The sequence below is a fragment of the Saccopteryx bilineata genome, chromosome 6, assembly GCF_036850765.1.
Source record: "Saccopteryx bilineata isolate mSacBil1 chromosome 6, mSacBil1_pri_phased_curated, whole genome shotgun sequence".
In the NCBI taxonomy this organism is placed as follows: Eukaryota; Metazoa; Chordata; class Mammalia; order Chiroptera; family Emballonuridae; genus Saccopteryx; species Saccopteryx bilineata.
In genome coordinates, this window is record NC_089495.1 from 142,926,024 (window position 1) to 142,948,416 (window position 22,393).

At 42.4% G+C, this 22,393-nt stretch overlaps 1 protein-coding gene across 1 annotated transcript in view; it reads right to left on the reverse strand.

Annotated features, from left to right (window-relative positions):
* The window catches only part of NBAS (NBAS subunit of NRZ tethering complex), a 352,849-nt gene that overhangs the window by 121,399 nt on the left and 209,057 nt on the right, over positions 1 to 22,393 (reverse strand). The window contains 6 exon segments of the mRNA XM_066234551.1: positions 1,552 to 1,689; positions 2,018 to 2,094; positions 7,048 to 7,171; positions 7,515 to 7,628; positions 10,052 to 10,219; positions 22,086 to 22,175. Of these exon segments, the coding sequence (XP_066090648.1) occupies positions 1,552 to 1,689; positions 2,018 to 2,094; positions 7,048 to 7,171; positions 7,515 to 7,628; positions 10,052 to 10,219; positions 22,086 to 22,175 (711 nt within the window).

The following is a 22,393-nucleotide window of genomic DNA, read 5'->3' on the forward strand; positions in this document are numbered from 1 at the left end:
CTCAGGCAAATACATTTTGAGAACACAATGACTTGTTGGGAAAAAATTCAAGTTGATAACAAGACAAAGTTTTTGGTCAATGTAAAACGTCACTGTGTTTCAACATACCAGAGTTTGGGAGCAAATTATTTGGCACTTGCAGATACACATAACACTAACGCATACACAGGGCATTCAGAAGCAGGCAGCAGCAAAAGCCATAAACTTTCTGCCTGCTGTCGGACTGAGTGTAATGTGGGCCTCTGCTCCAGAACTAAGCTTCCGCCTACACAGTCCCTTCGTTCCCTCACTTTATAACACAACAGGTCTATTGTTCATCTCACATAAAGTATATCTGAGATATAAAGCAGAGGAAAACTACCAGCGTGTGGAATAAACTGTACACAGTGGCAGGAACTAGCAAAAAAAAAGAAAAAAACGTTCAAAATTCCCAAAATAAAGTAATATCTTACACCAAGAGGCTAAAAAGAAAACATTCCTGTTTCTCAGCCAAACATCATCATAATGAAACTATGGCTGAGGACACCACACAGCTGACTGGGACAGGCCGGCACTGCGGGGGGCGGGCCCCCCACACTCTCTCCTCTCTTCAATAGAAAGGTGAAGAAGAGCCATAGACTCACCCATGAATGGAATGTTTTCACCCACTTTTAAGTTCTTGGATATGTGCTGGATCACTAAGGCAGCTAGAACTCTGGTACACGTGCGACACTATTTCTCAACTGTGCTTTGGGTCAAGGGGAAACAGAATCCTGCCTCAACAGAATCTTGCAGAACCTTCCATTTCTGCATATAGTGGGCCTGAAAGTCTGATCTATTTGCTTGTCTGCTCTTTTTTATTCTTTCTTTCAAATTTTTATTTTTAATTTGCTTATCTACTCTTAAAGTGGTAATTCTCATAAAATGATCCAATACAAAATGTAGATAATTTTCCAGTGCTAACAACTGCCAAGCTGGTGTACAAACGTAAACCTGAGGCTCTGATTTTACAGGGGCAACTGGAACATGTGTGTGTCCACAAAAGAAGGCATATGTTACCTGAGGCCATGCTAAGGTGCTTTCGCTCAGATACTAACAAGAATGTTACATAAAAACTGCCTGTAGCTTGGTGGCAAGGAGGCAGAATATGTTGCAACGTTTCATCTGTGCAATTACTACTCATATTTATGGCTTAAAAATAAATAAAAGTGCAGCACTGCTCAAAGAATTACGTCGCTTGTCTTCCTGAACTAGAGTCACCTTCTTTTTGGGCAGTGAATTAAAAAACCAATTCTTCATTTCACCTGTCCTGCTACTTTAAGCCTCTCCTAAGAACTTTGTAAAATAACACAGAACAGGCAAGTTAGAGGAAGCACCAGCACTCACAATAACTATGAGACACCCCACCTCTTACTGAGGCCTGCACAAACAACTATGCCCGAGAAAGCAGGCTGACAGCATTTGGGATGCATTCTGGGTCCAAAGCAGAGCAAAAGAGGTAAGCTCGCATCTTCCCTGTTTCAGAAAGACTTCAGCTCTGCTCATCAGGAAGGGGAAAGCCGGAGGACTCACCCTGTAGAGAGGATGACACTGGTCCCTGAAACACGGAGCCAGGTGGGCATAGATCTGCAGGCTGTAGTAATACGCGGCCAGCTGGAGGGAGAGAGCCGAGCGGGCCTGCTTCTCAAAGCACCGGTTAGCATCTAACACCTAGGAGGGAACAGGAAGGAAGGAACTTGGCTGAAAGGAAATCAGACCATGGAATCCAACACGTATCTAGCCGCTACTGTAGAATTTTGGTTCAAGGTTTCCATCACATCAACTCGATCTCATCTTAATACAACATGAAAATTCAGAAGACAAAATAAAGACAGATCCTATGCACATAAAAGCAGATTTAAAAATCAACATTTCAGCCAGCATAGCAGAATTTACTCTCTGGATACTGACAACAATTGTTTTTCAACGGTTATAATAAACAACAGACTTTCTGGTTAATTCAGGTTAAGTCCTCCTCCCTAGGGAAGGGTGCACTTACCTGCGGTAAGGCAAGGAGGTACGCGAGAGCCAAGGTCATGTCGTGGGGGAGCGCATCGCCCGCCAGCTGCAGGAGAACTGAACAGGAGGAAATGGCGTTATTTTACCTAAGGGTCCGTACAACATTCAGAGTTATTAAGTTCTATGTTTTCGGTCCTACAAGATCCCAACAATTAGCTTCAGAGGACTTTTTAAAACACTCTGTGCCAGTCAATTCAGCCCCATCTAAATACAGACCCCAGGAAACTGTTCAGTGGTAACCTTGCCCCTTCACTCAGACAACTTGTGCTGTCTGTGACTCAGACATGAGGAAACCCTGCCAGCAGAGCTGTAAGTCTAAGTGCAAACAGGTCAATGAGGTGGTTTCTTAAAGCTATTCCTTTTGTTATTTTAAAGGCCCAGGCTCCACTATACAATTATGTATATCAATGGCACCTGATGTAGAAGATGACCATATAGGTACTAACAATCACAGCAATAAAACAGCTTTCAAAGTGCAAATTTAGGATCAATCTTTGGCTTGCTACTATACTGATAATATGTTCTTGTTCTTTCAGAGAACACACCTCTTCATCACCCTCCACAAAAAGAACGTCAGTCTCTTGCTTTGATTGCATACTGCTCACAATAATTAGGGGATATTTCAAAATGACTATGAAGTGATAAAATACCCCCTAATTTTGTATATCAAGAAGACGTAACACTTCTTAATACATATTCACCGACTTAGCACCAAAATTAGGAGCTCACAAAAATTAGGGGATATTTTATCACTTCACATTCATTTTGAAATATCCCCTAATTTTTGTGAATAGTACATCCTGTGACATATCTCAACCATGACCAGCTTTTTTACCAAAAAAAAAAAAAAAAGGATATTGTGACAACTTGTAAATGTTACTTTTAATAAGAGCGAGCACATACCAGCAAAGTGTGCGTTTATCAGCAGTTTGTATACACAAGGACCCATCCCATCCATTTAGGTCAGAGGAACAAATAGCAGGTGGTCACCCGTGATCATAAGGTGATCTTTACCTTTAACGAACACAGGTTCCCCTTATCTGTGCTAATGAAGGAGAACTGTATGTGAATAATCCAAAGTAAATGATACTTGACTTTAGAAATAGACCATATTATATTTTTCCAGAAGATTTAGCTCCCTAATTGTGACTTACTCAGACAAGATTATAAGTCATTTGTACAAGCTGAGCTGAGCTGACAGTCTGGGCAGTGGGGACGGCTGAGGGGAATAGTAAAATGTTAGTTGTCGAGTCTTGGTGAAAGGTACATATATGGAACTTCACTGTAGAATTTTTTCGACTTTTTTGTGCATTTGAAAATCTTCATAGTAAAATATTGGGGGAAGAGAAGAACGTCCTCTCTAGTGACTGTATCAAGAGCTCCAGTCCCCTGTCAGTTACTTATTTTCCAAACGGGTTTCCCTGAAAAGTGCCCTGGACACGTGTTCATGCCTGTCTCCAGCAGTCAGACAGCTGATGTTCCAGCCACATGAAGCCTATGGCCTCCCTGCTGCTCCAAGACTAGGAAATCACCAGATCACCAGCGTCCAAAACACCAGCACGCAGGGATGCTCAGGCTGGAGGGAAGGGTCCTCTCTCTTCCCCCACTCAGTGTCACTGAAGCTGTCTCTCTGTCTCTCGGCATCGTGTTCTCCCATACCGGCTCACGGCTCAGCAATCTCTACAATCCAAGTGCCCAGCCGGACCCCCATCCCCATAACTAACGGCTGGATTATTACAGGAAACATGGGGAGTGAGGGAGTGTCCCCAGCTCACCCCTGGGCCTCAGACCTTTCTCAGCAGCCCTCACTGAGACTCAAGGATCCTTGCAAAGTAGCACTCACACCCCACATTTAAGAAGCTTCTCAGTTCTTAATTCTGCAAGCCATCCAAACCAACATTTGACAAAAGTATTCCTAAGGATCTAAAGTAGATTGATCTCCAGGGCCTCACTTAGGTCCCCAGATGTCATGCTGGCTGCAGACAAAGTCACAGTGATTTTACAATACCATTAAAATTTGTTTTTAAAAAAAGGACGGCCTGCCTTCATTTATCAGAATTTAATGTGCAATGCTGGATCTCAAACCTTAAATACAATACATTTTTCTTTAAAAAGTTATACAGCCAAAATCAGATGAAATCTATGGCTACGCCTGCAAGCACTAATTCTGTGCCAATCAGGGCCTCTGGAAAGCACCCACGGTCAATTTAATTCCAGGACTGAATTCGCAGAAGAGAGCTGTCCATATTATTGATTTGGAAATCATTAGCTATTAAATCATTCATGTAGCTAAATAAATAATGATCAATTTTCTTCAGCTAGTCTTCATAAAAAACCTTTTTATCAACTTTATTTAAATAATTCTGAAAAGTCAGATCATGTGGGGAAGTATAATTTGTATTATAACCCACTTCTGAATCAAAGTCAAGGATCACATTTCTGCAACTTTTAATTTGGGTGATTTATCCTATATAACTTCAATTCTGCTGAGTCTCTGACAAATATCTGGTACTATAAAATAGTCAAAGATATGTTTCAAATATATTAACATTATTGATACCAAATATGTTTACAAAAATACTTTATAAAGTTGAATGCAAGTTAAAGGGATGAAGACTATAATCACCTCTATATTTTTTAAAGAATATATTCTTGCCCTGGCTGCTCGGCTCAGTGGTAGAGCGTTAGCCCAGCGTGTGGAAGTCCCAGGTTCGATTCCCGGCCAGGGCACACAGGAGAAGCGCCCATCTGCTTCTCCACCCCTCCCCCTCTCCTTCCTCTCTATCTCTCTCTTCCCCTCCCGCAGCTAAGGCTCCATTGGAGCAAAGTTGGCCCAGGCGCTGGGGATGGCTCCATGGCCTCTGCCTCAAGTGCTAGAATGGCTCTGGTTGCAACAGAGCAACACCTCAGATGGGCAGAGCATCGCCCCCTGGTAGGCATGCCGGGTGGATCCCGGTCAGGCACATGTGGGAGTCTGTCTGACTGCCTCCCCGTTTCCGTTTCCAACTTCAGAAAAATACAAAAAAAAAGAGAAAAAGAAACATATATATTCTTAATATATATAGTAGGTGCTCTATCATGTTTTCCCCAACTCAGTTCAACAACAGTTGAAAAAAGTGTTAATCTATGATGGACTTGGACTCTTTCTTTTGGTGGAATAGTAACATCTGATCATCAGAAGAGCGATCTTGGAGAAGCGCAGGCAGGAAGGGAAGCCCCGCAGTGGGCGGAGCCGCAGACACTAGAGCAGCATGCACACCCCGGGGGCCAGGGTCACTTCACCACGAGCCCAGCTCACCACAGCCCTGTGGCTGGGACGCACAGCTGTGCTGAGCCTCACTGTGAAAGGACATCAACCCGGCACCCGCCAGGTAGAACACCCCATGTCCATGTGGTACAACGGCTCCCGCAAGAGCGTTAGAAGAAGATGTGGCCAGGGTTTGCCCCCCAAGCTGGAGAGACCAGACAACGACAGATACGGGGCCGTCTGGGGGCTGCCAGGTGAGCGGCACAGAGAGCAAGGGGGTCAGAGCTGGGAGAAGAAACCGGGACGGTGGACACGTGACAGTTGGGGAGAATCTGGTATATTGAGGGAAGCTTTCAAAGGGTCTTAACCCAGTTTTACGAATGATTGCCTGAGGAACCCTAGGAGATGGCTGATGCAGGGGCCCCACCCGGGGTTCTGAGATAAAGTCTACAGCCGATCCCAGACTACAGTATTTCTTAAAAATTTCCCTCAGTGATTCGGCTGTGACCCAGGAAGGAGAATGACAGAGCAGGCCGTGAAAACAGAACCGTAACGGGAGCAAAGGGAGCACAAGATGCTATCGGGATGCCAACCAGGCCGGTGCCGCCCAAGAGCAGGTGCACAGAGGGCACCGCCGTCTCCGCTGGCCAGCACCGCCCAGTGGCAGCACACACAGGCTGCTGGGCTCGTTTCCCAGCAAAGGGAAACCGGACACTATTCCTCTGCTCGGCTGCCGCAGCTCTGAGTGGGGGGTTCAGGAGAGTGTGTAACGCGGCACCCAGACCTCGCACTTCCTCCCACTCTCTCGCCATGGTTCTTCGCTGGCCGCCCACGTACACTCCGCCCTCCAGAAACTAGGATAACTTACAAACCCCAGGAACAGGTCAATGCAATTGGGAAAAAAAAGTCAAGACAAATTTTAATAAAGAAAAGCAAGAAGTAATAAAGAATAATTGAAAGGGGGAACAGCAATGCATCTATACTTTCCATAGACATTCAGTATAATTTGTAAAATGTGCCATGATTCATTCACATTAATAGCTTTTCAGAGGGAAAACCTCACAAAGGTACTCATCAACTGTGAGATAAACCTTGATTTCAGAAATGGTAGGAGGTAGAAAAACATGCATCTTAGAACTGAATAAAAAATGGCAGATTTAAAGAAAAGAAAAAGGCAGATTTAGTAAAAGGGAACCATGATTCAAGGGGCCCACACAATGGGTGGGGACATGGTATCTGCTTCCATCCTTCCCAACTACACAGAAATATTGATTGACAAAGAAAAGGATTATTTAAAAATCAGTAATAGTGTCAGGTTTCAGGGAAAATGGCGGTTCTACATTTATACATTTACCCAATTTGGGTATCTGTACATTTACCCAAACTGAATTGCACACAGCAATGTGCTCACTTAAAAGCCAGCACTGTGCAGGACCCGGGCAGTTAGAAACAGCAGGTGATATGTAGTAGTGGAAGCTGAGGATAGGACTGCCGTGAAAACTTCCCTCCCTCCCACAGCCCTCCTCCTAACTGACGCCCGGCACACAGACGAGACAGCCGGAGCTCAGGAGCCTCTATCATGAGGTATTATTCACCAAGGATGGCAGAACAGAGAGGAAACTGAAAGAAAACAGCCAAGGAAATACCCTGGAGTCTTGAAAAGAAGGAGGCTAAAGAAGAAAAAAGAACAAGTGGGAAGGCGTCTTTGGTAAACCTGCACATATTTCATTCTTTCCAAAAAACTCTACCAGCCTCACTCATACCTTCTGTCGTTGGAAATACTTCTCCGCCCTCAGTTTTAGTCTCGGTCAGTTTTCCAGTCCTCAGCAACACTTCTGCAAAGCTTTCTGCTGGGCCGTGCTGACAGGTGTCATATGTCGCCTGGGACTAGACAAACAAAGGATGCCGCTTAATAGGATATTCTATTTTCTATGAAGATATTCTTAGAAAACACAACTATATATGATTTTATATCTTCCAGTGACTTGAATTATGAAACTTCTCATTTACGAAACATACTATTTTGTGTAAAATTTTACGTTGATTTGAATCTCATAATATGCTGTAACATATACATAATAAACACATAACGTATACAAAACCAATGAATGACATGATGAAGACTCAAGTCAAAGTAGTACACTTTCAGGAAAAATTTTCGCTTTTGCTTCCACTGAAAGGCCCGCATCAGCGTGACAGTGAAGTCTGTGCTTCGGAACACTGTCCTTACCTCTGCGACAAAGGGGTTGGAGATGACGGATTCATAAAAGGGATGACAGCCTTGTTTTTCTAGACCTTCATTGGCTATGGTTCCGATTCGGTAAGCATCACCAAAGTCTTGCCCCTAAACAGAACAAAGTGAAAAACAAAAATAGAAAGAGCTGGGGAGCTCGGCAGGAAGGGAGGGAGGAGGTGGGAGAGTTCAGGAGTAGCAATCAGCGTACACTGTGTGATCTAAGAGCGTGTCAGAGTGGCACAGACACCCAGCAGAGAGTGTCGGAATGACCGCATTCTGAGAGCAGTGCTTCAATCTCACGCTGCAGGGCCTTTGATTTTCCCAGTCAATTTGACGTCAACAGGTCGGAAACACAGAAGCAACTGGTGTTAGACTCCAGTCAGAATACCTCCCTACAACATCATTTCAAACATAGTGCTCACTTTGATCAAAACACCTTTAGTAGCTTTGAATCATGCATAGAGCCAACAGTCTCAAGTCTGAACTATGCAGAATAACATTTAAGTCAGTAAACGCTAACTAACGTTAAAGGCTAACTCTTCACTCCGACCACACGGGTCTACTGCGTGCATCTGACCTCCATGGCTTTCTTCCTGTCCGCACCGCCGGCCTCCCCACCAGGCCCGCCTTGGCCCTCACCTGCTGAAGCCTCACGAGACAGAGGCAAGATGCCATCATGCTCCTGCCGAGCCCCTCTCTTCCACTGCTATGGCCCACACACATGCCTTTTAGATGTGCAATCAGCATTCCTCATTAGCAAGTACTTTAGTATCTCTAGTCTGGTTATTAGACCTATGCTTTGCTCTCCTCATATAGACTGTAAAGCTCCTACTAGAAGAACCAGGTAAATGGCACTCACCCACTCCACTAAAGTTTACTAAGCTCTCACTACATGCCCAGCCCAGCCCAGTCCAGGGACACAATGACGCCGCTGCAGCCACTGATGATAAAAATTACAGCTGATACGTAATAAAAACTAAGTTGTAGGCCCTGGCTAGTTGGCTCAGGGGTACAGCATTGGCCCAGCATGTGGAAGTCCCGGGTTCAATTCCTGGCCAGGGCACACAGGAGAAGCGCCCATCTGCTTCTCCACCCTTCCCCCTCTCCTTCTTCTCTGTCTCTCTCTTCCCCTCCCACAGCCAAGGCTCAATTGGAGCAAAGTTGGCCCGGGTGCTGAGGATGGCTCCATGGCCTCTGCCTCAGGCACTAAAATGGCTCCAGTTGCAGCAGAGAAACAGCCCAGATGGGCAGAGAGCATCGCCCCCAGTGGACATGCCAGGTGGATCCTGGTCGTGGACATGCCAAATGGATCCCGGTTGGGCGCATGCAGGAGTCAGTCTGGCTGCCTCCCTGCTTCTAACTTTGGAAAAATAGAGAAAAGAAAAAAAAAAAGGAAAAAAAAACTAAGTTGTAGACATGACATTAACACTTTACCCAAGATACATATCCTCGGAAAGTAACCATAATCGCAGCCCACTGTGATATATGCAACAATAAGAAAGCAACAGACTCACCCCAGTCAAGCACACGGCCCGTCAGCCAATGGTGTCTTCACTTACCCCACTGCCTGGGTTATCATTCTGAGTCTCCTCTTCCCTGCATACCCCGGCCACCAGCAGGTCCACAACACACATCCTGAATAACCACTTCCCACTTCCTCCCTGGCTGCCCGAGCCCAAACTCCAGCGTCTCGCCCAAGGCTCCTGAATGGAGATGGGTCTTTCTGCTTCTACTCCTGACTCCCTACTGCCAGCTGCGGACATAGCGGTCAAATGCTCTTATTAAAGGAAAAGCTGGCTCACACAGCTGCGACATCACCTGCATCCTCCGACAACTTATCCTACTGGAACAAAACCAGGTGTCCGGATAACGTCCACAAGAGGCTTTTCGTTTGGCCCCCTCATCCGCTCTGGTCCCCACTCCCTCCACTCTTCCCATTGCTCACACTGCCTGGCCTTCCTCCTGTCCCACAAAGACGTCAGCACACTCCTTCATGAAGGGGATGGCTGTGTATGCGCCAGGAAGCAGACCCTCCCCTCAACGTGCCAGCAGTTTGATCTCAGACTTCCTAGCCTCCAGAACAGCTGGAAATAAATGTCTGCTGTTCAGCCCGCCCAACCCATAGTATTTTCAATAGGGCAGCCCAGCCCAGACTAAAGGCAGCCCTCGGGCTCGGGCAGGCTGTGGGCACTATTCCTTTATGAACTGCTCACCTGCAGAAATCCAGCCAACACGAGTGAGCATCGATAGACCGTTTCCCTTTTCATTCCACTAAACTTAAATTCAGACACATAAACTAAGCCATACCCAAACCTATACTAGCGTCTTCTGCAAGAATGCTATGGGAGCATATTACATTCTATGAAATAAATTACCCATTCCCTATCTGACGGGAGGCCTGGGCTTCTTTAAGAGATTATTTTAATGATCCAGGGAAGAAATAGTGGTCACAGCAATGAGGACAACTGAGGAGCTGTGCTCATGACCTGGCAGGAAGCGCACAGCTGACTTCAGCAAAGGGCACTGCTTACCTGCCGGGGCCGCAGGTAAGTTAAAGACTTCTTCCACCACTGCCTGTCACTGACCGCCTGCAGCATGGCCCTGGTGGTGGTCGTGGTGTTGGAGAGGACTTTCATGGTGGTGGCGGTGGTCCAGTGTAACAGGTCTGCAGAGCTGCTGCCTGCAACCCCGACTTCATCCTGGGACAAAAGGAAGAGGAGACGAGAAGGCAAATGCGTGTGCTGTCGTAGGAACAGAGTGATCACACTATTCGGACCTGAACAGAGAAATTAGAAACCCAGATCCACCAGCGACAGACAACGCGAAATAAAGCACTGGGGACACACTGGTCCTCTGTGAATCATTCACAGAAGAGGATCTGGTAAAGGAAGAAAATCACAGTACATTAGTCCAAGAATCCCGCTCAGAAACATGAAGGAAAAATGTTCTTTATGTTTTACCAATGTAATATCCTTCCAGTGAGATACACTCACATGTGTTTCTTTGATAAGACATTTAAAAGTATTTATTATTTAGATTAAGAAATAAATTATTCGCTCAGACCATGCTAAATTTTATAGCAACACTGCAGAGTGGGTATTAGAATAGCATTTGTCACAAAAGTAAAATATAGGCCAAGTAAGCCTATGGGGTGCCGCCTCTCGTCTTGACCAGGTCTGGCTAGCAAAACGTGCAACCCGCTTGTTCTCTGCAGGGCTTTCACAGGTTGGCTCTCTCTCTCTCTCTCTCTCTCACATACATACACACACACACACACACACACACATATATATTGATACCTGTATTTATTTCAGGTCATTTATCCTTTTGTATTATAAACGAGTATAATCTCACTAAAGATAGTTCAGGAAATCAGAACAGTAGGGGAAAAGGGATAGTACATTCACAGTTCCATGATGCAGGGACAATACTTTCTTTCCGTCTTTAATCCAAGCTTAGAGAGCTTTCCTTAAAAAAACTATTAAGGATTAAGATATATTCAGAAAAGTGTATATGTCAATGTATGATTTGATCGATTTTAACACACCCGTGTACTCAGCACTGAGACTAAGAAACAGAGCACCAGAACCCACCTACCTCTCTGGTGCTCACGTCCACACGCCACCACTAACACCAAGATAAACTCCACCCTGACTTCTGGGAGCATGAATTTATTTTGCCTATTTTTATACTTTATATGAATGGACTTATGTTCTCTTCTGAATTTTAATTCTTTCATTTGACAAAACTCACTCACATTATTGCAAGTAAATGAACGCTGTCCAACTCGGTGTTAGTGGCACACCATCACATTGCTAATGTAATCGAGCATGACATTATGTGACTAGGCCAGAACTTACTCATCCGTTCTTCTACTGGGGAGCATGTCTGCTCTCCATCTGGAGCCAGTACCAATAGTGCTGCCCTGGACATGCTAGTAGTAATCTTTTACTGAACACAGACATCTCTGGGAATATGTTAATAACTAGCAGTGAAATTGCTGTAAGTTAGAGTATGACTATATCCAGACTTGGTATATAGCGCCAAAGATTTTCTAAAATGGTTGGACCAATTTATATTCTAACCAGCAATTATGAGTCCTAGTTTTTCCACATCCATGCCAACACACACATGGTACTGTGTGCCTTTTTCCTCTCAGCAGTGCTGGTGACTATCTCCGTGGTTTTAATTGGCATCTCTCCGTGACTACTGAAGTTGGACACCCTTCCATGCATTTGTTGGCCATGTGCGTATCCTCTTTTGTGAAATGCATGCTCATGTCTTATGCCCATTCATCTGTTGGTGGTTGGTTTTTCTTACTCATTTGTAAAGTTCTTTATACATTCTGGATATACATCTCTTATTAAATGTATGAATTGTGAATTATCTCCTATTACTCTGCAGATTATCTTTTCATTGTCTTAATTGTGTCTTCTGATTAATAGAAGTTCTTAAATTCTAAATTAGTCCAATTTATCAGTTTTGCCACTCTAAGATTAGTATTTTTGTATCATATTTAAGAAATCTTTGCCTACTCCAAGGTTACAAAGATATTTTTCCTGACCTATTATTTTTGCTGCAAATAAAATCCTGTTAAAACAATGTACTCTACCCCTGTCCTAGGCACATATAGCATTACAGGCATCCTTTAATACACTTACCGTAATATAATGATATTGTAATTTGTTTGTTTGTTTGTCTTCCCAACTAGACCAGAGCTTTTCGAGGGCGGGATGATGCTTATTCATTACTGATCCTCAGCATGTGTGAGAATCCCTTGTGTGTCACTTCTCTCTGTAGAGATGTGTAAGAAGTCGGGTTTCACCGCACTATTTAAATGTTTGAAGATACATGTCCTAAAGCTTAATATGTCAATGTTTATAGTACCTAAATTTTATTTGAGTAAGAGTTCATGTCACACTTCCAAATCCTGTTCGTCTTTAGAATCTTCGTAACCGAGAGGGCGTACTGAATGATTTGAATGTCATGAACTAATTCAAGGGTAGCACTAAAAATATAAACATGATAAGAAATAGAGCACTTAAATAGAATGCACCTTCATTCAGAGGGAAATCAAATCTATTGAAAAAAAATTTTTTTAAATATTTTTTAAAATGAAGGCTATAAAACAGACTCCATTTCAGAAATGAACCTAAACCCTACTTCTGTTTGCGTGGATGGGCTAACTCAAGAAAGGAAATTTAAAACATATGCAACTTAAAAAGTCTGCTCCAGAAGATGAGTGAAACCCACAGGCACAGGAGTGGGAGTGATAAAAGGATTTTTTTAAGACATCCCCTAATAAGAATTACCAAAGAGAAAGTAAAATAAAAAGCTCATTTAGACCACAGAGAAGATTTAATTTGGGGGCAGTCTACCACGATAATGGTGTAACCAGAGGTATTAATGAGGAAAATAGTTCTTTCAACTTCATGTAATGAAAAAAGAAAAAAGAGGTTAGGCAAAATCCCAAAATGATTCCTGCTGGCACATTTTATTCATAGTTGTATGCTGCTAATTAATTTAGAGTGTATAGCAGCAGAAATAGATTAATCCCCCAATCCAAATCAACAACTCCCAGCATAAAATTTAACATGAAATCTCATTAATGTCAAGTGTGTTACAGAGCTCAAAGGTTAACGTACTAAGCACTAATAATATTTTTGAAAGCCTATGATAGACACCTTTACCAAATGCATTCGGGTTTAAAAAAACAAGGGAGGTTCCACACTTTAAGCGTGGCTCACAAAAACAGTTCTTCTTGATCAATCACTATAGCAAATAATCTGAGAATTGCTTTCTCTGGTGTCTCATAACCTAAGAGTTCATTTCTGAGGAACCCGTTTGCCTACCATAACTATTTCGCCATTCCCAAGGAAAATGGACAGAGGTTTCATACATCCAAGCCTTATGGCCTTCAAGGATGACCCTATGCTATGTACTACCCATAAACTAGATCCCCCATAATTGCTATAATATACTCACAGCTGCCACCTTACGACCCTTCCACCCCCATAGAGCCTGAAAGAAAAAAATGTACCCAGATGGAAAGAAACCTTCCAAAAATGAGTGAATGTAGTTGTCAGTCCTTTCTCAGCATTTAGGTGGCAACCTAACTCGAGGTATTAAAACAACTGTCCTTGTTTTACAAGTGAAGTCTTTACAAGGCCAGAGGTGTGGCTCCAGACAAAATTCAAAGCCCACCAATTCCTTTTGCTTCCCCAAAGCTCCCCTATTCCTCTCAAAAGGCATAGAAATAATTGGCTTTGTGAACACCAAGTCCTTCTAGGGCAGGTGTCGGGAACCTATGGTTCACGAGACAGATGTGGCTCTTTTGATGTCTGCATCTGGCTCGCAGACAAATCTTTAATAAGAAAAATAATGTTAAAAATATAAAACATTCTCATGTATTACAATCCATTCATTTCCTACCGCTCATGTTCATGGTTGCGGGTGGCTGGAGCCAATCACAGCTGTCCTCCGGGACAATACCAAATTTTTATTGGATAATGCATAACGTACACGGGTCGTTGTATGGCTCTCACAGAATTACATTTTAAAATATGTGGCGTTCATGGCTCTCTCAGCCAAAAAGATTCCCGACCCCTGTTCTAGGAGCTGGTATTTCTACCCTGCATCTTTTAGATGTAAATACCTGGTCTTCTTTAAGAACTGTTATCTGGGCCATGTTTCCAAATGCAAGTTTCTGGTACAACAGAGCTAACATCCACAAAGTAAGTTCACTGGACATACATTTCTGGCATGTGTACAATGTTTAAGACCTAGTGCTAGGCAACGGGGTTACCATGACAATTAAGATACATTCCTGCTCTCAAGGAACTCACAGTACATTAGAAAAGAAAGGCAAACGAGGTGGTCTACCTTATTTCACCAATGAAATGGGGCCCCATTCAAAGACTCCTACTCGTGTAATAACAGAATTTATCCCCACCCATTATATCTACATCTCACCTTCCTTGTTTGTATTATTTACTGATTCTTCAACAAATACTCGAATGCTTATGACATCAAACACACCAATGGCAGTCGCTGTTCTAGATGCTAACACACAACAGTGAACAAAACATGGTGCCTGCCACAAAGAACTTCAACTCTAGGAGATGATCAGCAGAACATAACTATGAAGCATGTCAGGGAAGTGTGTCAGAGAAACAACAGTCACAGGGAAAGTACAGTGGCGAGCACCTGGGTTTGGGCAGCTATAATTGTGTGTACAGATACCAGGGCACATCCCTCCTCTTGACTGGAAAAGAAGAAAAATTAAAAAATTTTAAAAATTAAAAAATAAACCTGGAAACTGCTGAACCCCACAGATTCCACTGAAACTAAGATAACTCGGATGCATGATTTTTAGAAAACATCTTTTGCATGTGGATTTAAATAGTAAATCTAAGTAAAAAGCAAAAATGTATTTTTTATTAAGTTATTTTAAAAATGAAAGAAAACAACACTGATACGTCAGAAATGGATGGGCCCTAGGAAGAAAGGGCAAATAAAAGAAAAGAGAAAATCTGGAATTCCACCAGTGCAGCTAAAAGAGGAGGCACCAACGTACACCTTTGAGAAGAAGGTTACTCTGCAGTGTAGATTTGCCGACCAATCAGAATCCAAGTCACGCTGCTCCTCATCAAGCTCCCTGTGAAGCAGTACGCTCTCCTGCAGGGATGCCTGTGAGCGGAGCATGCTCTCCTGGGTTGGGGCTCACAGAGGGAGAAAACAGCCCCATGGACTGGACCGTGCAAGTGGGTACTCGGAATTGGCCGGCACAGTGCGACTATCCAGATCACTGACGTCATGGTCGCATAAACTGAGTCTCCCAGGGAATACCCACCAGGCAATGCTCTCAAAAAATGTATATCAATAATTAATGAGGACCTACTGTGTTCCCAGTGCGGTGCTGACATCACAACAGTAAACAAGGCAAAGTCAGCACATAATGCAGAGTGATGGAGGATGAACCACGAGAAAACAGGAAAGCAGCTGTCTCAGGAGCCCTTTCTGGGACAACACTAGCAGAAGTACACAGTCGTGTGCACACATAACATGCTCACTGAAGCTCAGTCTAATGGAGAGAAAAACAGGACACGAAAACAAAGGAAACTATACATAAAACATGGACATGCTCAACACTCTGTATATGATGACCAGGACAAATGTCCATGATATAGGACTGGGACAGCACACGAAAAAAGTGAGCTTCAGCGCAATGTATGAATCCATTGTAGTTTAGAAAACAAAGTAATTATTGTCAAAGGGACAGAGAGCTGTACAGAAAACCTGTCCACACTCAGAGAAAGTCTGGAAGGTTACATGTGAACATAAACATGCTCACCTCTGAGCAGTGGGATTCATGGATTGGGTGAAGAGAAAGAATGAGAGAGAAGAAAGATAACATACATTCATGTATTATTGATTAGATTGTGTATTTCTAAAAAGCAGAAGGACTAAAGTTACCACAAATTCCCATGTACTTATTATCAGATGTTAACAACTGATAATATTTTTGATAGATGTTTCATGTCTATTTTTTATTTTTAGTTTCAAGAAATAAAATATGCCAGATAATGTTAATTATCTGAACCTCTGCCTCTCCTTAATGGATTGTTAAAATAAAAGCCTGTTCCAATTTTGTAATTAAAACATTTATGAATTACAGTCGAAATGGAGCAATGAATTCACGTTTCAGTATGCTCAGAGTGCTCCAAAATACTGAGTGTAACAGAAAAAAAGAGTCAGAACACACTGACATTCAGCAGAATTCACATTTCAAGGCTCAGGATACAGAGGTTGCCAGGGACTGCCAGGTGCCCCTTTTCAGAAAAAAAACAAAACAAAACAAAAACAAAAAACAAAAAACCCAGCAAATCCAAGGCTTCCCCCCGTGAGAGAGAGAATCTGGAGATGGGGGTCAGGCTCACTGCCTGTGGCGTGTCTTTCTATTATGAAGCCGGGTTTGAGAGGCAGAGCACAAAGACAGGGCCCAAAGGCCTGGGCCGAAGCCCACCCTGGCTCCCAGTCTGCATTTCTCACACCCTCAACACTGCAACGGGGGGAGTCCCACGTGAAAAGCTAGACCAGGGAAAACCACACAGGTGTGAATCCGCTCAGAGGCAGAGGGTCTGCGGAGACTAATATGCACCTCAATGAGAGGGGCTCAAAGGGAGCCTTCAACCAAAAATTCCAAAACACGAAAAAATAGTAAAGCAGTAATTGTTAACAAAACCCACTCCAGATGAAATCATTTCCTTTAAAACTTCAAAATATTAATTTGTGTTTTGTGCATACTATTTATGGGATTTAAAATCCCTGAAGAAGGAACAATCTATCCCACTGAGTTAATTTTTCTATATGGTGTGAGGTAAACTTCTAAATACATTTTTGTATATGGATAGTCTTCAAGCCTGTACTTATTTCATATAAAAAGTAGCTTCTTACTGTTATTTATCAATAAATATAAAAGATAAAGCTATAAAACTCTTTTTTAAAAGCGGTAAAAAGGAGTATATCTTCACAACCTTGAGCTAGGTACCGATTTCTTATGTACAACACTGAAAGCACAAACCATCCAATGAAATACTGGTCAACCGGACTTTGACAACTTAAAAACTTATGCATTTCAAAAGTCACCATTAAGAAAATTAAAAGTCAAGTCAAACACTGAGAGAAATATATTTTCAATTCATACATCTGATTTTTAAAAAAGAAATCTTATATCCCAAATTTAAAAACTCTTACAGCTCAGTTTTAAAAACACACAAATAATCCAGCTACAAAATAGGCAAAATATTTATGGCCATTTCGCCAAAGAAGGTTATAGGAGTCGTCAATATGCACACAGAGCGATGCTCATTGTCATTATTTATTTTTTAAACGTATACAAAAATGACAGTAAGATACTACACATCCATAAGAACGACTAATGAAAAAGCCATCAACCGCGAGTGTCACCCAGGATGTGGAGAAACTTCCTAGTGGGAAAGTAAAATGCTGCAGCCACTCTAGAAAACAACTGGCAGTTTCTGCAAACACATACCAAACAATACAGCACTTCCGCTCCAGACCAGCAATCAAAACGTATTTCCACACAAAGACTTGTAAAGCAAAATTCATAGCAATATTCATGATAGTTCAAAGTGCAAACAACCCAAATATCCATCAACTGGTGAATGGAAAAAGAAAGGATTGTCCGTGATACTAAAATACAACTGCCATTTTGCTCACTCTTATTTAAATATTTCTAATCGATTCTTTTATAAATTCAAAATAGCTCTTTGCTTAGTCCATGCCCCAGTCCTAAACATTAATTAGTCCAGTGGTATAAATCTGTAGCCACTTAAAATGTTCATAACAAGTTTTCCCACAAGGAAATTATTTTTTAATGGGAACCTTGCATATAATCCATTTCCAACTCTAATTAGATTTATCTGGGGAAAACACCATTGGCTAAGTGATATAAAATACCAGCTGTAAACAAAATGTTAATATAGTCTAAGTGGTAGAATACTGTTACATCGAAAAAACATAATAACCAACATTAATGAGAAACTGGAAAAATGTAATTTTGGTAGTTTTTCACAATGCATTTTGTTCTATTTATAAACAAATATCTTGTTCACAGAGACAACAGTCTGGGTAGGCTACACTTGCACTAATGCAAATGCTACTTACTGCATAGCAATTACATCTTTACTTTGTTGGGATATATAAATAAAAACCATTATTTTCACAGCTGAGTAATGAAAGTCTTGGGTATTAAGCAGATCACACATACAGTCAGCTCTCATTTATGAGATGTAATTTAATGTGGTTATTATATCTGTTAATGTGCAACAACGGCATCTTACAGCTAGGCACTATATTTTAATCTAATAATAGTAGCTATAATATTCTGAAATGTGCTTGCTGAATCAAAGCCATAATGTGTTTGTTGAGGGCTTGGACTAGCACGTCATGAGATCTAGATCCATTACAACTGCTGAAGGAGGACAAAGGAAGACAGGAAAGCTTCTAAGGCGCTAAAAAAGGAAGGGAGACGCTCACTTGGAAAGAATTCTTTTTCCTTGCTAGGCAGAACTTGTAAAGGACTGCGGGTCTGCTTCATTGCTGAGGAGACCCTAATGGAGCAAAAACACACGCCCAGTGTGGTAACACAATGTGTCCTCCTCCAAAGAAGCTGCCAAGGCGTCAGGCCAACATGTGCTAATTCACCGCAGAAGCAGAAATGGGAAACTCAAAAGGTCACAAAGGCTTTTGATGGGTTTTATATATAAAGAAGGAGGGGGACTCAGAACAAGCAATGGAGCTGAACTGGCAGACATACTCTGCAATTCAACACTAAACAGAGAAATGCACACCCCTTACAGCGCCAAAGCCTAACAGGCTCTGGGGCATCACACCACATACATATGAGTTAAACAGGAGATCCCTTTGATTGTTAGGCTAAAATCTACTTTCTAATTCATTTTTACCACAGACTAACTTTATGCAGTGGAAACTTCCAGCTGAGTTTTAGCAAAAATGTCCTAGGCCTTTGCTAGGTGACAAGCACCCTGGGGAGAGAATACAAAGATAAATGACATACTTCCAGTACAATACCATACAAGCTCTCCCATGCTGTCAGGATGAGGTGACACGTGTGGGGCACAGAGCAGAGGGCCCATTGGAGGACTCGGGGGAAACTTTCGGAAGGAGACGCTACGTTAGATGGGATGGTCAGAGCACAGACAAGGGCAGCACAGGCAGGGAGGAAACAGAGATTGTAAGGTCCGCGAGCCTGCACACCGCACACGCCGGGCAGCACAGAGAGACGGGGCTGAAGAGACAGATGAAATGCACAATGGGGCTGGCTGCTCACGTAGGAAAGGGTCAGAGGCTCGAAAGATACAAAACCTGGAATAAAGATCTCATCACGAGGAGGTCTCCAACTAGACCTTGAAAGATGGGAAAATCTGCCCACTCCTAAAATAGAACAGTTAGTAGCCAGTGGACAATATAAGAACTGCTCTGAATCCCACGGAAGAAACACAATATGCTCTCACATCCAACAAGAAAAAGCAAACAGTAACCAATCAGTAAAACCATAAGGCAAAATGCCAAAGGACAAAACGTAGCCACACCAGCCCAGGCGCCTGGAAACGCCATGGCTTCTGCCCAGAGTGCGCAGAACACAAGTTCACTGTCTGCGGTCCCGAGGGTCCAATCTCCTAGACCTCTGATGTCCCATCTGCTGGCCAGTGGCCTTAAGTGGCTATTTATATTTAATTTAGTTACAATTAAATAAAATGTAAAATTTGATTCTTCAGTGGCACTAGGCATATTTCAAGTACCCAACAGCTATATGTGATGAAGCCACCACACTGGACAGTGGAGATATAAAACATTTCCCTCACTGGGGAAAATTCTACAGGTCAGTGTTGTCCAGAAGTCACCACTATGGGAATAGTGGAGAAAACACTTTAATGGCAAAAAGTCAAATCTTAAATAATTTTGAGACCCCCAGATCATTAGCACTGAACTGGGGATACACATGTATATTTGATATATGTTTCTAAATTAATTTTTAATATAAAAGAGTTATAAAAATCTAGTACTTAGACATATTCTACTCTGAGCAAAAGCTTTGCCCTATCTCTACCAACAGATTTCATTAAGGAAGCTTAATATCAGACTTTTAGAGGTATCTATATAGTATACAACTGCAAATGAGTTTGGAAAATGAATACAGCCAATTGTCTTCCAAAACAGTTACTGGAAAAATAAATGACATTTTATACTTTGACAGTGAAACTTATTAATTAAAGGAATCCTTTGGTAAACCTATTTGTAAAGAGGATTATCATCTCTTAATTTATGTAATTAGAATATCAGAAACTGGGCTACTTTCTCTGACCTAAAGAAATGCCAATTTTATGTTGCTAGAAACAGTCATGAAAAGTGAAATTGCATGGAGCAAACATCAACCAGTGGAAGACAGGTGTCAGTGGGTATATACTTCCTCCTTAACTGGTTTAGACAAATTTTATTCCTAAGAATTTTAACAAGGGGAGGGGGGAAGGGAAAAAACACCAATAAAAATGGGTAAGTAAAGCAGTATCTCTTCTAAAATGATTCCGTCTCATTAGTAATCAGAAAAATGCAAATCAAAATCACAAATAGATATCACTCAACACTTAACAGACTAGGTTAAATTTTAAAAACATACAAAGGCAAGCTGTCATACATTTACACAACGGACTACTACTCAGCTGAAAAAATGAAGGAAATTTTACCTTTTGCAACAGCATGGATGAACCTGAACTATTGTGCTAAGTGAAATAAGCCAGTCAGAGAAAGACAAGTGCCATGAGTTCACTTACATGTGGAATCCAATGAACAAAATAAACTAATGAACAAAATAGAAACAGACTCATAGATACAGAGAACAGACTGACAGGTGTCTGAGAGGATAGGGCTTTGGGGGCTGGGTGGCAAAGGTGAAGGGATTAGCAAAAATAACTCGTAGACAGACAATAGTATGGTGATTACAGAGAGAAAGGGGTGGAGGGAGGGAGGCGAGGGCAATGGGGAGATCAATGATGAAAAAAGGAGACTGACTCGGGGTGGTGAACACACAATTTACAGATCATGTGATGACATGTTATAGAACTGCACACCTGACACCTATAATTTTATGAATCAATGTAACCCCAATAAGTTAAAAAAATAATAAGACCAACAACGGTAGGGTGGTAGACTGCAGTCAGTAGCACTCTCAAACTCTGCTATCAGAGTGCAATCAGTAAACTGTGGAAAATCGCTGTGTGGTTATGACTAAGGTGGACATACCTGTAGCTGGTAACATCCACTTGCAGGGCAAAGTAGGCAGACGCCAGTGGAAAGGTATGCTCACATGCACTAGAGACACATAAGGCACTGAAAACTAACGCCAGTCACCATTAGATGGATAAACTGTCACACATGCACAGTGCAATTAATTTCTGTACAGCAGCAACAAATACTACACTGCGTATAAGAGCATGGACGAACCTCACACACACCACTGGGACTAACTATTTCTACAGAGTATAAAAAGAGGACAGTTAAACCATTATTTTGGGAGGGGTCTGATAGGTATTAAAATTATGTAAAACGAGAACAAAGTACCACACACACCTGAGATGAGACCAGTCAGGGCAGCGGCGCTCTCTGGAAGGAGACAGGGCAGAAAGTAGGCTGGGAGGACGGGGGGATGGTGGAGGAAGGCTGGGCACTGCTGTTTCTCTAGCTGGGTGGTAGTTTCATGGATGTGTCCTTTATGTTCATGTATAGACCTGCACATTTTTATTCTGTGTATTTTTTCTATATGAATGTTATAGTATTTCACACACAAAAATATGTTTTAAAGAGAAACAGTCTCTACAAAAAAAAGAAACACACACACACACCGTCTCACACACACACACCGTCTCACACATCAGGTTAGGTGACTCCCATTTCTTTCCACTGATGACCACCTTTCAAACTCCCCCCACCCCACGCCCTCCAGCCCCACTCACCCTAACTTACTTCTTGTAGGCCTTTGCTAAGTGACGGTGACACACCAATACTCTCCCCTCCTTCTGGATGGATCTGGAAATTCACTCTTTGATAAAGAATCTGAACAAAGAACACGATACATTATAAAGAAACTGTGTTTTTAAGTTTGCCTCTCTTCACAATGTAGGCCGGAAATCTAAAGGATGCTCTCTGAGGAAACAGTGACTGTTCTAGTGAATGGGGGAGGGGGCGGCAGGAACAGCTTCACAAGGACATGGCCATCTTAGAAGTGGGACTCGGCCGCAAACACCTGCTATGCCATGTAATGAATAAGCAGG